This window comes from Euprymna scolopes, chromosome 8 (genome assembly GCF_053919585.1).
Source record: "Euprymna scolopes isolate OS-2025 chromosome 8, ASM5391958v1, whole genome shotgun sequence".
Lineage (NCBI taxonomy): Eukaryota > Metazoa > Mollusca > Cephalopoda > Sepiida > Sepiolidae > Euprymna > Euprymna scolopes.
The window spans coordinates 132,618,054-132,634,557 of NC_136489.1; the positions used below are offsets into that span (position 1 = coordinate 132,618,054).

Here is a 16,504-nt window from a genome sequence, read left to right on the forward strand (position 1 = left end):
AAGGGTTGCACAATCCCAACCACACCTCTCCTGAATCAGCACAGCTTGGGTTCAGTGGCAAGGAGAGGCTCAAGAGTGACTAGAAACAATGTTGAGATCTGCACATATAGCATTCCCATTTTAGTACTGATCAGCCTCCACATCGCTTCACTTTGGTGATCTGACGGGAACCAGTGTGTCAATGTGATTATGCCATTTTATATAATATATTTGAACCCTAATTTTCTGACGTTTTGCTTCCCATTTTTCAATCATTGAGGTGAACACCGGCTGCTTAATTTACCTGCAAATATTTAACCTCCATTACACCGGACTTCTTCTAATACGGTTAGTCATTTTTTCTTATAACATTGAACTCTGAATTAACTGTCCACATGAACTGTTTTTCATATTTACATCTTATGTTTCTTTAAGTTTTGTGACTACAAATCATAAAACTTTGTTTCAACCTATGCAGCAACCAGAAAATACAAAGAAATATTAAAACTTTTAACGTGACTTTCTGACTATTTCGCTAACAATTTTTTCCTCTGATGAGAAGAAATAGCATTCTTTGAAACTCTGCGGATTAAGGAGCACCCAACTTTGGAGTATTCTGCCAAATGATAAAAACTTTTTGTAAAATTCTACGTTACAACTTTGTTCTTCTTATTTATCCTAAGCTCTACTACCCTCAGTGAATGTATTGAGCTTTTTCATTTGATTGGGATTAAGATATAAATAACTATATTTATACTTGGTTTCGGAATTTGCTTTTCCTTGATTAGTAAAGTCCTCCTCATAAGCTTTTCTGATATATATATATATATATATATATATATATATATATATATATATATATATATGCATTTATCAATCCATGCTTTCCACAAACTTACTCAGGTGTGTCCGGTAGAGGACCGGAAGAACCGGAAACGGTGGAGAAGTAGTTTTCTGGATATTAAGACATTTTTTTCCAATGTAATACTTCATGAATTTAGGTGGCCGTCACCATTCTTAACATAAGGAGAGTGGGTTGTAAAAAATTGTTTATTGTAATAAGGCTCGTCCTGCCGTTTCCGGTTCTTCCCGTCATCTGCCGGTCACACCTAAGTAATTTCGTGGAAATCGCGGGTCGATAAATACAAAAACACCTACACTATTTTCGGTACTCTTGCATAATTTGACACATGAATTCCTGCCAAGCATGGATCAGGCGAGACCGGCAATTATCGGTGTCAGTCGAGCCGAGCACTAGCAGCGTCGTAACAGACGCAGACTAATGAAATGAAAAAAAAAAAAAAAAAAAAAAAAAAAAAAAACGGAAAAAATACAAATAATAAAAAATAGCAAACAAAAAAAAATTACCTTGAAAAATGAAAATATGTTTATATCTTAGTATTTAATTTTTTCTTTTATTTTCTCCAAGATTTTTTAACCGTATAATTATTAGGTGTAAGTAACAAGTTTTTTGTTTGTTTTCTTTTTTGTAACCGTATTTTTTTTTCTTGTTTATTTTTTAAAAATTTTTTCAAGACTTGTTGTTCAGTAAAGTTCTTTGGTGGCACTTTCCAGTTTGTACATCTCCAGAAGAAACCATCCTTTACACACGATTTTTTTTAAAGTAAACATTTGTGTTTGATGCAGTTGCACCTCATTTTTTTTGGGGGGGGGGCAGCAATTTCTTCTCCTGACAATGAGATTGTCTGCATAGTGCATATCGATGTTTTCATTTCTTTTTCTAACATGTATAGATTTATTTTCTTGCCTGTCATTTTTCTGTTTCGCGAGTTTCAAAATATATTTGTTTGTCAGCTTTTTTTTTTTTTTTTTGGTTTAGTCGCTTTCTTCCAATTCGAATGTCGTCTGCTTCCATTTAGATAGCGGTTTTTTCATTGGCTAATCAAACTCCCAAAAATTCAATTAAAATAATAATAATAAATAAATAAATAATAAATAAATAAATAAATAACTAATCAGAAAATAAAAAGTCACCCCGCCCCTTAATATCACCTTAAAAATTACTAAAAACATAACAGAAAAAAAAAAAATTGGGGCTGACACCGATGATTGCTGGTCTCTCCCGATCCATGCTTGACGGGAATTCACGGGAATTCGGGACAAATTATGCAAGAGTACCCTATTTTCATTCAAATTTCAGAAAAAAAAAAAAAAACTGTTTCGGACCATGATCTCAACATTTATCGCTATTTGTGAGACTGAAATAAGACCTTATCGTAAAGTGAAAACTAGTTCTAAAGTATAAGTTGCTATTTATTTTATTTATTGATTTAATCCAAGCATTCTCTGGGTTTGACGTGTAATCGTACAAAAAAAAAATTGAATCTAGTGTGGGAGGGGGGGGACAAAGGGTAAACTTTTACCGAAAAGTAATTGTCGGTAATCGCGTCGGGTTTTAGACGCGGTGACCGACCGACAACAGTTTATTTATTTATTTATTATTTTTTTTTTTAAGGGAGCAGGGGGGGGGGGTAAAAAAAAGCGTGCAATTTTATAAATTTTATTTTCAATTTTTTGCCTTCGGGACAAGATCAAAGTGTAGTATTGCTGAATGCTGCACTTCAATTTCTTGTTCTCTGTCAGTGAAGGAGAAATCCTTCACGCCTGAGACAATTTTTATTTTTGTACCTTTTCTCCACATTAAAAAACGACCCTGGTGTCTAACTCTGTCTCGTGGGGAGGCATTGTAAATAGGAACATTTATTGGGTGGATTTCTACCAGTATTTTATTTGTTTATTTTTAAGCGATTATCGAAATCTCAAAGCTGTGGCTCACATCGTGGCTATTTTTTCTTATTTTCACGTAACACTCAACATTTGTTTTCGAACGGAATAAACCTTTTAAAGTAAGTAAAAACACGAAAAACTTATTCAGCTGTGCCAGAGTAACTTATGTTGCCGTTAATAACATTTATTTGTTATATATTTGCTTCTTGTTGTTTTATTTAATTTTTTATTACTTTTTCGTACGTCTGTCTATTGTAAGACAAATCCGCTGAATCATATCGGTGAAGTATCGAAAAGTAAATAAACCCCATTCTCCTTCTCATGTTCAAAATAAGTTTTTAAATTCATTCTTAAGATAGGCAGATCGTGGGGGAGGAAGTGTTAACTATTTGGTGCTTGTTAAGATAGAGTCGACAGATTGATTTTTTTTCTTCAAAAAATGTTGTTTTAAGTAAAAACAATATGACGTATTTAATTATCATGTCGAAAATAGTAATATATCAAATTACGAAAATTCATCGATTTTTACGGAAATTTTGGTAACATTTAATTTTCCTTAGATGAAGTGAACGGCGAAGAAGAGTTCACACACAGGGGCTGTAACTTGGAACGCATGTTTTAGATTACGTCGTAATGGCTTCCGACATTTGTACCCTGGCGATAGACTTTTTATTTATTTTATTTTTTTTTTACTAAAAACACAATAGCAATTGTTCTAATCCGTGGATTTTCGTAATTTTTTAATTCGTTACTATTTTCGATTTAACAATTAAGGACGTAATATTGTTTTTGCTTAAAACGACATTTTTTTTTTTTTTTTTTAATCGCACCAACCTATTTTGTACCTTCACCGTGATATTTATTCAAGAAATCACATCGAATTAATGGACTGGTGTAAAAATGTCATGTTTTGTCAAATGTTAAACAAGCGTGCCGAAAGAGAAACGAAACGCCCGCTCCAATTAAAGGGTCAAAACATTTATCGCCCAGAAAATGACTTGTTGGCAATACTTACCGTGAAGCCTTAACCAGGTGTGCCCGGTCCTCTAGAAAGGTAAGCATTTTGTTGGGTATTGTTGGATCAGCTGCAACCAAGTCCACAATCTCCTCTCCCGAAGGAACCTCAACACCAAGGCTCTGGGCTTGGGTCCCATCCGGCAAAGTCTTAAGGAATTGTACAAACCTCATATCGTTAACCCCAGTGGTGTGAAATAGTCGTTTCTGGATAATGTTATGATCGGGCTGGTATTTATACCTATATAGTTTATTCAGCTGTTTGTGGTGGTAGTAATAGTGAGGAGAATCCTCCCACTGGGCGTGGGTAGTGTCACATATTGTTGGCTGAGGGTTGTCGCTACTAGATCGACCATGCGAATAAGAAGAATTAGATATATAAGTACGTTTTGAAAGTAGATTGGACGTCCACAAAAAGACCGGATTCGCTTTCTTTTGACTCTGCAAAATAAAAGGAGCTGAACGGACCCAGAAATTATACAAACATACAGCTCGACTGATATGAGTGCATCCAAACATTATACAAATCCTCAAAATTGACCTTCACGGTCGTTAGAGCAATTACAGGGTACTTTAATCTAGTTTAAACTGCGGTCTGCGTCTAACGAAAAGCGGTGACTGTTAAGAGTTGTCTCCCTTAGTAGCTAATGGGGAATAACTCTTACCTGTTTTGGTAAAATTAATTTTACTTACTTAAGCAATTATTATTGGTGGTGGTGGTTTCGTTTCGGTTAGTATCTGTTTTTAATTTTTTTTAAAAGAGCCGTTGAGTTTTTTTTTTATTTATATATATATATATATATATATATATATATATATATATATATATATATTGGAGGAAGATGGTAATTAATAAAAACTGAAGAAAGTGCTCAATACTGTTGTAGAGCAAATATGCGTTTTATTTTTATTACCGTCTTTCTGTTAAGTTACATTATTGCTTCATTCGGCCGTTTTTTTTTTGTTTTTTTTTGCCGTTTGTAGCGTCCCCAGATTTTTACAGAGAAACAGTTCTGTAAAAATCTGGGGACGCAACAAACGGCCAAAAAAAAAAAAAAAACGGCCGAGTAGCTGAAACAATAATATAACTTAACAGAAAGATACGGTAATAAAAATAAAACGTATATATATATATATATATATATATATATATATATATATATATATATATAACTACTTCATTTACTCACATAAAATTAATATACGAAAGTATAGATTTATGCATAAACTTTAAGTATTTACTTCAAAAGTGCTCAATACGTAAGTAGAGCTAGTTAGTAATTTATAAAATATAAACGGCGATTAAGCTTAATCGCCATATATATTTTATAAATTACTATATATATATATATATATATATATATATATATATATTCTATTTTTTTAGGCGAATACGTGTGAACACATTGAAAATAAAAAAAGAAGAAAGCAAAACAAAGCAAAAAAATATTTCGAAATTTAGATTGCCGTGAATTTAACGCCAAATGCTCTCCCATTAATGGTATTTTACATTAGGAGAATTAACAATTTTTTATCACTAACCATAAGTCCGAGTCGCTGCAAGTTAGGATTAGGTTAGAAGATTGTGATGAATGCTTTTTTTTTTTTTTACATTAGGGGGGGGGGTCACCTCTTATCAAGGCTCAGAGACCACTCGAGGATAAGGGTTAATAGGTATATATTAGTCATTGTGATTTTAGCATAGTAAACATTAGTGGGAATTTTGTAACTTGGATTACTTAGGGGGACGGTTCAATAAGAATTTGTTCACGTTGGACTTGAAGACAATCAGATTGTAGTCAGCTGGAAAGCAGGTAAACGGAATAGAGTTCCACAGGCGAGCAGTTCTAAGAAAGAAACCATGTTCATGGAATCTATGTTTAGGTGTAGGCACGGATAAAGAGTGTGGGTAATTGTTGATAATGGTTCTGGCAAGACGAGTGTTTTTCATGAAAGTCTGGCGAGGGGAACCAGAGATCGAAGTTCAGATGAGCACCTGCCATGAAAATAACGATAAAGCAGGGATAGGCTCGCTACGTCTCTTCTTTGGGAAAGAGGTTGCAGAGAAGAGAAAAGAGCATCCCCCACTAAGCTACAAAGTCTATTTAGAACTCTGTCAAGACAGGATAAGCTGCTTCTAGCAGCTCCTGCCCAGATGTGGCAACAGTACTCCATCGTTGGCCGAACCTGGCTTTTATATAGGTAGAGAATTGCATCAGGAATGAGATATCTACTGGAGCGGTAGAAGGATCCCACCATCTTTCCAGCGACTTTGGCAATTGATTTGATGTACGTATTCCATTTCAGATCGGGAGTAAAGATCAAGCCCAGAAACTTGTCAAAACATGAAGCCTCCCCAAGACGATAGCGATTCATTTCGATTGATGGCAGCTGAGCAGCAGAGCGTTGATGATGTAAAGATAGAAGCTTGGTTTTAGATGCATTAAAAGTAACCAGCCACTTCTTTCCCCATTGTACCACATGCTCAAGATCAGAGGAGAGAGTCAGAGAGAACTTGGTCGTTTACGGTCTTCGAAGTGCTTCCATAGATGGTAGCATTGTCAGCATAAATATCTACGAATGATCTAAGGATGTGGCTTGGAAGATCATTGATGTAGATCAGGAAGAGAGTTGAACCCAGGATGGACCCCTGAGGGACTCCAGCATTAATACTGAGAGCCTCTGATTTCTGCCCATCAACCACTACTCTTAAGAACCTATCAGAGAGAAATGATTTAATAGTTGAGAAGACATTTCCAGCTATACCATGACTGGAGATCTTGTGAAGTAGACCTTTATGCCATACTCTATCAAAAGCCTTTGATATGTCAAGAGCAATTGCCCTAGAGAGGAAGCCTCCGTCGAGGGGTTCGCCAATCCTATGAGATATAACTGTAAACACGTCTGCTGTAGATCTTGCATGTCACCAAAAAGGTTATTTTTGCTGAGATGGTTGACTACTTCTTTGTTCAGCACAGATTCCAGCAGCTTACTCATGATGCATAGGAGACTTATTGGTCTGTACTGAGAGGGAGATGAGCGATCACCTGAGTTCTTAAATACAGGGCATACTAATGAGATTTTCCAAGGTGTTGGGAAGCAATTCTCTTTAAGACAATGCTTGAATAACTTGGTAAGTATGAGTGCTAGTTCCGGTTGAAGCCTTTTGAGCACTATGACTGGAATGCGGTCAGGACCAGTTGCTTTACTGGAATCAAGGTTTTTGGTTAGCTTGGCAACATCGCGTACATATATTTGTATGTCACTTAGCATGTTTTCTGATATACAAGGGAATACTGGGGGTTGACGGCCTTGGTCGTAAAGGGTAGAATTAGCTGCAAAGTTCTTGGCAAAGAGATTGGCTTTGTCTGATGCTGACGATATTAACTCCGGTCCATTGATGATAGTTGGGATAGAGCTCACACTTCTGTTGAGGATTCTATTTGCTATTTGCCAGAACTGATGGGAATGAAGCCGCTGCTCAGCTACCTTGGACTTGACAGACTGAGCATACAACTCTCTTGCCTTCTTTATTACTTTTTTACAGTAGTTGCTGGCAGTTCCGAAGGCGGCTTTAGTCTCAGTACATCTATTATGTTGGAAGCAATGGAAAAAGTGATTTCTGGGGAGAACCACGGCTGACTGTTATGTTTTTGCTGGAACTTTTTTGAGGGTATGAAACTGCCTATGCCTACAGTTAACTATTCCGTCAGGTCTGATACTATAGAGGACACATCCTTTTTAAACATGGCATGTAGAGGTAGGTCTGATATAAATGTATGGAAGCTATCCCAGTCAGCCATAGAATATCGATACACTGTACGATGGAGAGGTATGTCTGAGCACCTATTACATTTTGTTTTTATCTTGACCGATACAACAGAGTGGTTGGAAGATTCCAGTGGGGACTGAACAAGAGATGAGCACAGCTCAGGGCAAGTTGTGAGAAAGGGGTCTAGGAGACTTGCATACTAACCGTCAGTGTCGGGAATGCGGGTGGGTTCTTGGACAATCTGAGTGAGGTCATAAGCAATGGAGAAATCATGGCAGAACCTCCTCTCATCATTGAACTTGTTTGAGTGGATTAACCATTCCACATTGTGAACATTGAAGTCCCCACAGACGTGGATGTTAGCTGAGGGGTACTCAGACAGGACATGGTCAATTTTCTCAGTTATGCTTTTGAAGATAGTAATTCCACTGTTGTGGGGGTGATAGAGTGCAAATATAAATGCAGTAGTGTGAGCAAGTGCAACCCGGAAGTACATGTAAGGTAAATTAGGATCTTCTCCATGCCCATGGCGATTTTGGGGGTCAGATTTAGAGGTTAAGTTTAATTATAAACTCATCTAGGGGAGAAGTCGGTCTAATGTCAGTTTCGCTTAGAAATAATAGGTCTGGCTTGGTCTCCAGTAATAGAGTTAGAACCTCTGAAAGGTTGGAACATAGACCCCTGATGTTGGAGAAGGAGACATGGTAGTGGGGGTCTGCATTGGAAGTTGGAGATTTGGGTTTGATCGAGTATTTTTTCTGAGAACTCTCATGATTGAGATTTTGGATTTGTGGAGTAGGTCGACAGACTTGCTTGGAGCAGGGCAGAGAGGGAAGGTAAGAGAAATAGGAATGAAAATTTTTTTTTTTTTTTTTTTTGTAGCACATGATAAGGTAAAGCCGTAACAATTACCCACTAATATGGCATCGAGAGACCCCACCAGAAGAAGCTGCATGGTCCAGAATCCATTCACCAAATGGCAATACAGCAGCCCCGGTACTTTGCACCTGCTGATAGGACAGCCTCCTTAGGGGTTAAACCAAGGTTCGGGTCCCTGACTACAAGGCGGATAACGTCAGCCCAGTTGAAACGTTTACCTCCAGCACCCTTATTAGTGACATGGCCACGAGGATAGACAAAGGAACATTGTTTCTAACATCTCTGGCAACTGCCCACACAAAGTACTGCCGACCTAGTAAACAGCTTTTTCTTCTACCTTTGTCAGAAAAATCACTCATTGGAAAAATGAGGACTGAGGGACAAATAAGGAGAAGCGAGAGTAACTAGAGCTGCCAAAAACGCATCCACAATGCATTGTCTACTCTCCATTAAAAAAAATAAATAAATAAAAAAAAAGGGTTCAAAGGACTTATTAATATATACTTAATAAAGTCCGTAGGTGTAATTCGAAATTAGAGATATTTGAAGATAAATTCCCCTCCCATATTTACAAATATATTTATATTGTGGATTCGATGTAATACCATCAGTTATAGTTACCAATTTTATTTTTGTTTTTTCCTCTTGAGGGGAGGGATATTTTAGATACATTTGCATTTAACCACTGACTGGAATTAATATTATATTAGGCAGAGATTGAGTCAAAATAAAGAATTTTAATAAAAAGAATTTAGCACAAAAAAAAAATACCGGTGGGAAAATAATCACTTGGGGGGATATTTTCCCCAAACATGTCCATTCAAAAGACGAGAAACCTTACAGAAGCAGTCTTTGGTTTGGTTTCCTTGTCAATTAGAAAATAAATCAAAAATACAGAAAAAAATGGGATATGTTACTATAAATTTGCCGTTTAAAGAAAATATAGAGATAGTCCTAAAAAAATTTTTTTTTTTTTTAATAATTCATTGGATAAAGAATCTTTTGAAAAATAACTTGTTCGAATGTTTTGAAAATAACGTATTTTCAAAAAACAATTTATTTGAATATTGAGAAATTGATCAACAGAGATGAAAGACCCTTGAAGACACAGAATTCGCAAAGCTAGAACACTTACCTTTAAATGGATTTATCAATTTAATTTGCGATCAGCCTTTGTGTGCCCTCAAGAGTATTAGTGACCCCTGCAAGGACCCATCCTTCTTGACTGAGGCAAATCAAGAATTTAGAATGATAGCGATTATTCGTATCATTGTATTGATGGAAAGGTTCTTATAAAGTTCATGACAGAAATTAAGCTGAATCAATAATTTCTTTTACAAGTTCTCGGTGGGGATTCACCCATAAAAAGCATGAGTTTCAGAGGATGCTTTCTCCTGGTATAAAGCGGAGAAAAGTTCCCTTGAATTAGACACTAATGTAACACGTTCTTTCACATTAAAAGTTACTGGAAACTAAAATTATGCCTTTATTTGATGCGTCACGTGTCTAGTTAAAAAAGAAGAAAACATTAAAGGCAACTCCCAAAATGCAACAGCGGAAGTGCTCCAGACGATGCAAATTCCGACAATATCTTAAAAGCATAATTCATTGGGGAGTATGATTACAATAACTGAACAAGGATTTAAAAAATATAATTTCGGTTATGAAAAAATTTTAAATGGCTCGTACAAACGAGTGTTCTAATTTAAAAAAATATCGACAACAAAATTGACTTAACATCAATAAGTGGATACAATACAAACCAGAAATTAAACCAAAATGAAATTGCTCAAATCAAGAAAGTTCAATAACACGTAAAATTTGTTACATTTATAAAGCTTGCTATGGACAAAATTTTTTTTATTTCATAAAATACTTTTACAAAATTAGACATAAATATCTAAATGAAGAGGGGCCTCTTTTCTATCTCTTTTACTCGACACAATCACAACTCATTTGTATAAAACAGTAATATTTGCAGGCGTCATAATTCGTCCATCATCCAACTGCCATGATATCACATTTATTCTACAGGCTTATTCCATAAAATATCCCCAATAATGATTTGATTTTTTTTTTTTTTTTTGTATACAAATACGTCTATTAAATAGAGAAATAGTTAACCACCTCAGCAGGAACAACCTTCTTAGTGATACACAATATGGTTTCCGCTCTGCAAGATCTACCGCAGATGTGCTGACGGTTATATCTCACAGGATTAATGAATCTCTTGACAAAGCTTTCCTTTCTAGGGCAATTGCTCTTGATATATCAAAGGCCTTCGACAAGGTATGGCATAAGGGTCTACTTCTCAAGATTTCCAGCTACGGTATAACTGGAAATGTTTTCTCAATCATTAAATCATTTCTCTCCGATAGGCTCATAAGAGTAGTGGTCGATGGACAAAAATCGGAGGCCTGCAGTATTAATGCTGGAGTCCCTCGGGGGTCAATCCTGGGCCCAACTCTCTTCCTGATCTACATCAATGACCTCCCTAAACACATACTTAAATCATTCGTTGATATCTATGCTGATGACACGATCATCTATGGCAACACATCAAAGGCTGTAAATGACAAAGTTCTCTCTGATTCTCTCTCCTCTGATCTCGAGCGCGTAGTTCAGTGGGGGAAGATGTGGCTGGTTACCTTTAATGCATCCAAAACCAAACTCCTATCCTTACATCATCAACGCTCTGATCCCTATCTGGCATCAATTGGGATGGATGGCTCTCGTCTGAGAGAGGCCCCGTGTTTTGACAAGCTTCTGGGTTTGACCTTTACTCCTGATCTGAAATGGAACACGTACATCAAGTCTGTTGCCAAGGTCGCTGGAAAGATGGTGGGATCCTTCTACCACTCCAGAAGATATCTCACTACTGATGCAATTCTCTATCTATATAAAAGCCAAGTACGTCCAAGGATGGAATACTGCTGCCATATCTGGGCAGGAGCTGCTAAAAACAGCCTATCCTGCCTTGACAGAGTACAAAATAGACTTCGTGGCTTAGTGGGGGATGCTCTTTTCTCTACCCTGCAACCTCTCTCCCACAGAAGAGACGTTGCGAGCCTATCCTTGTTTTATCGTTATTTCCATGGCAGGTGCTCATCTGAACTCCAATCTCTGGTCCCCCTTCGCCAATCTTTCATGAAAAACACCCGTCTAGCTGAATCCACTGTGAAAAATTTCCCCCACTCTTTATCTGTGCCTAAATCAAAACGTGGATTCCATGAACAAAGTTTCTTTCTTAGAACTGCACGCCTGTGGAACTCTGTTCCGTCTGCCTGCTTCCCACCTGACTACAACTTGGATATCTTCAAGTCCAATGTTAACAAATTCTTAATGAACCGCCCCCTTTAGTAAACACTTCATCAAATCTCCACACTAACGTAATGTACTTGCAATAACCCTTATCCCTGAGTGGCTTCCGTGCCTTGATAAGTGGTGACCACTGGGTAAAAAAACAAAAAAAACAAAAAAAAAACGTGATGCTGAGAAGTGTGATAAAAACAAAGAACAACTCAAGACACAAAGAAAGAGAACCAAATAAAATCAAGGGACAGATATGTAGGACTCTCCAAACACCCTCTAAGTGTAGAATGCTAACTGTTTTTTGGTTTGCTTACAACCAAATACATGCAGGATTCTATTGAATTAGAAATGTGATTTTACCTCTTGGGATGGAATTCAGAGGCAAATGGTTGACAAAACTTACCAAGATCCTATGCTACGCGTGATACTTACTCGTCTTTCCATGAAAGATAACATTTAATTATTTGACCCTTGTGTATGACAAACTAAGAATAGAGATTTTTTTTTTTTGCACTAATGAGTCCCCAATAATCAAGGCCCCGAGGTCACTTGACGATAAGGGTGTATGAGTTTGTTCAGTGGATGGTGAGAAATCACCTTGAGGATTGGAGATTATTGAAACTGGTCGGAATTTTATTATTTAAGAAAACAGTAAATAATCAAGTTCTTCTTTTTAAGAATGCCATGATCCCTTTTAATATAATAAGAAAAAGGTTTCCTTAAGATGGGACCTTAACATGGGAGCAATTGCACAGATGTGCTACGAACAGTTGTTTAATGTACTGTGACTCCCAGCTAATTTATGTTTCATTACCTCAAGTTAGATCAGATTTTGTACTGACATGAGCATTCTTATGGCAGTTTTCTAATCCTTACCACTTCCATGCTGGCTTATGGCAAATTGTAAATGGGCGTTTTGCTTGTAACTCCATTACTAAAAGATTGTCTTACAGGACTAATGGGCTGTTTCTATCCACCTTTGCTATCCTTCTCTGAGATCCATTGCCTTCACCATGGCTGAGGAATTCCATTTACCCCCTCTATGGCAAAGGGAGGCTAATAGGTGCTAAACCTTGCTCAAGGGTGACCCGGAACTGTGCAAGTCAGGGGTGTTCAGTTTTCTTAGATATTATGCATATCCGTTTACATACAGCACTTAGTATTCCCGAATGGTCACCCATCTACAACTGGCCAGGTTCAACATCACTTAACTTCAGTTATCTAATAATAACCAGTGTGTCAATGTGATTATGACTCCCAGCTGATAAAGAAATCATAATTGGAAAAAGGCATGCATGATTCACTCACAAATCAAATCGGATGAACAGCAGCTGTAACGATAACAAAAGTGTATTGATTGACAGCAAAAGAAATATATAGGAAAATATTTGCTTGTTAAGAATCGTGGTCTTTTTCTCAAGGTGATTGTTTGACTCAAACTTTCTAAAAATTTGTGCACTTCCACACAATTAGGACGAGATTTTGTAGTCGATAAATGAAGTTTTCAGATAAAAAAAACAATAATTTCAACTGATTTTTTTTGTCAATTCTAATAAGTTACAATGACAACTTCCAAATTATGCAGTCGGAATTAACTGAATATTACTGAAATATTTAAAAAAAAAAAAAACTTTAATCGTGGTAGCAGGTGAAAAATTGCCGCCATCTTGTTTAAACCAAAACGGAAAATTATCTCCCTTTTGAACTCTCCTGTGTCTTTCGATCGTTTTCATCAAATTCTATTTTTTTTATTTTCTTTAATAAATAATTTTCTACCTTATCGATTTTCGTAATTTTGGGCTACAATCATCTTAAAAATACGAGGAATACGTAGATACCATTGTTTTAATGTGAAATTCAGTATTACGATTTCTGAAATTTCGTCTCACTAGTGTGAAAAATTTGAGCCTATTTCCTGATGCTAAAACCAATTCCTTAAATTCTTTTTTATTTTAATTTTGGTTTAAGAAACATCGTCCGCTGCTTGTAGTAATAATAAAATAATATTTATTTATTTTAAACTTCTAGTAAGACTAAAATCTCTAGATCACCCCATCACAAATGTGTTTTTATGTTTGAGAAAATATAGGCACATTTAAGATGCGTTTTTACAGTAATTGGGACAGAATAACAATTTTATAGTTAAATATTTAGAGATTTATAAAGAATCGGAATCGGTAATTGTATCGGAATCGGGAATTTAGTACATAATCGTTAATTGTATCGAAATCTGGAAATATATTGGAATCGTCCTATCACTAGTACATAGCAAACATTTTTTAAAGTTTTAATTTTTTTTTTTAATTTTTATTTGATTAGTTTGTAATTAAAGGTAATCCAAAATTATTTTGTCTTTTTGTTTAAAAAAAAATCAAACTTTGGATTCCTTTAAGAACATGCTCAGAAAACAAATCACATTTGTATCAGTTGAAAAGCACAGGTTCAAAGTTATAGTTTGCTGACAACAATACTTTACAGAGTTCATTTATAAACAAAGGAGATAATCATATATTTTAAGCTATATTATACATATTTCGATGTATCGATTGCATCAAAAGTGCAAAGTTAATTAATAATTTATTACACTAGTAAGGAAACAAAGCTATCAAAGAGCAGTTGCCAAAGATCAACATATGTAAATACTATTAAAAAATTTTAAGCTGTTTTTTTGACTTTGTCTGCTCATAAATTCGTATTCCTGTCAGTCTATTTGTTTGTTTGTTCACAATTTGATTAATATATACAAAAGGTCCATTACTTTTCTATTTCATTTATTTCTATATATAGTATAATTCTTGCAAAATATACGATTAAGAAGTAATCTCATTTGCATATTACATTAAGGAAAATCGATTTTACTAAATAACTGTATGTTAATTCACGTTTCTAGTGAGACAATTGTTTTAAGTGTTCTATTTAAGATTGCTATTTAAAGTTGATTCATATTGATAATATATTTAATTTAATTCATTTTGAATTATCACCGACATCGATTTATTTAGAAACTGGTTAGAGTTATTTTCCCTGTTTTCTTATTTATTACTAGAGCTTGGACAACAGCATATTCTTTTCCTTGTTTTGACTCTTAAGTGTGTATCCGTTGATATCTTATATGCTTTTATATAGAGTGATGTGTGGTCCTTGGTTGATTAACTGTGTCTAACTGTGTCGAATATATACTCAAGAGTCAAAATAATGATAAGAATATTCTGTTGTCATAGCCCTATTTATTACATAAGTCGGTTTGTATGTTTGTGTGTGTATTCATATATTTGCTAAAAACTTGTCAGCCGCATCAGACCAGATTGAAACTGGTACCATCTGAAAGAGCGATCTCTTAGGCACATAATATCTGAGAATTAGGAAAAAGGGGGTGGGTAACTTTTCATAGCAATATTTTTTGCAAGTCACCTATGCGTTTATGTTTATAAACATTATTTTTTCAGTTATGACGTCTTACGTCGTCGTAATATGGTTGACAAAAGTGTTTGCCACTTACCTTTTTGCCCTTCTTTTCCTCTTTTGTGTTCGTTTCAGGTTCGAGCCTGTCTACACGACTAATTTTTTTTCTTTTTTTATTCTTTCTTGTGGGCGCACAGGCACTCGCAGCTATTTTTATTGAAACAAAAGTTGTTTTGAATCGTTTTTTGGCGGGGGGGGGGGGTGCAGGTTGTCATATACTTCTTCCATTCTTTTCTGATGGGGTTGCTCAACATCGTCAGTACAGCAGCTCTGTCCAAACTGAAGTTCATATCCACCCATGTAACGCCAGGTATCCATGCTAGTAAGTAAATAGAAACATATGATTGGTTGAGGTATATTCTGGATAAGTTTCTAAGAAGTTCCAATTTAAGAGAGAAGAATCTTGTGCTAGGTTAATACTCTCTTTCTGTACATCAGAGTTTCCTCCTCAAGGGATTGAATATATTAGTTTGTTATTTATTTATGCATAAATATTTTATATTCAAATATGCGTGTTTTGTTACCCCCCCCCCTCTCTCTCTCTCTCTCTCTCTCTCTCTCTCCCTCTCTCAATTTTTTTATGGATTTATATGGGTTTCTGATGAGTTGTTTGGTATACTAGTCAACGAAACACGTGTAAGACCTACCATATATCAAATAAAATTATATAAATGTGTTATAAATATATTTGTGGTATTTAAATTGTTTACAAATTATATATATATAGTAGTGGTGGGATGATTCCAAAACTTTTCTCAATTCCGATCCAATTACCGATTCCATTCTAAATTTCCAATTCCGATTCTTTTAATATTTATAAATATTTGATTAAATATTTTTTTTTTAATTTTAATTATTTTTTTTTTTGTAAATTTTCAAAATATTACATAAATCCCCGGGTAATTTCCGGGTATATTTTTTCTCAAATGTTTTCCTTGTAATGTATTGCAAATTGAAAGACAACAAAAGGTTTATTTGGATTTTAAACAAAGCCAAATTGTATCAGTTCGTTGTTAGTATACAACATGCTACTTGAAATTTTCCATAAACAGTTGAGAGTAGTCGACGATTGGTAGATAAAATCAGAAAACGATGTAAAGACAAAATATTAACAACGCCCCCCCCCCCCATTGTTATGAACGAATTTCTAAATAATAAAGTTACTATTTAGAAAACCATTTTTTACATGAAGAGGGCGTTGGGCTTCGTCAACTATTATATGCCTTCCTTCTATGAATGTTTAAATTTTATTTTAATTATATAAATTTGGTGGGTTATTAAATTGCTTTGCTTTGCTGTAAAAAAAACAAAAACAAAAACTAGATGCAAATAATAAGA

General features: G+C 35.3%; 1 protein-coding gene across 1 annotated transcript in view; it reads right to left on the reverse strand.

The window, feature by feature from the left end:
• LOC145283776 (oxaloacetate tautomerase fahd2, mitochondrial-like) overlaps nucleotides 1–4,378 on the reverse strand; it is a 48,807-nt gene extending 44,429 nt beyond the window's left edge. The window contains exon 1 of the mRNA XM_080132832.1: nucleotides 3,743–4,378. Coding sequence (XP_079988958.1) covers nucleotides 3,743–4,260 — 518 coding nt within the window. The 5' untranslated portion in view covers nucleotides 4,261–4,378. The remainder of the gene's footprint in view (nucleotides 1–3,742) is intronic.
• Between the last annotated feature and the right edge of the window lie 12,126 nt (nucleotides 4,379–16,504).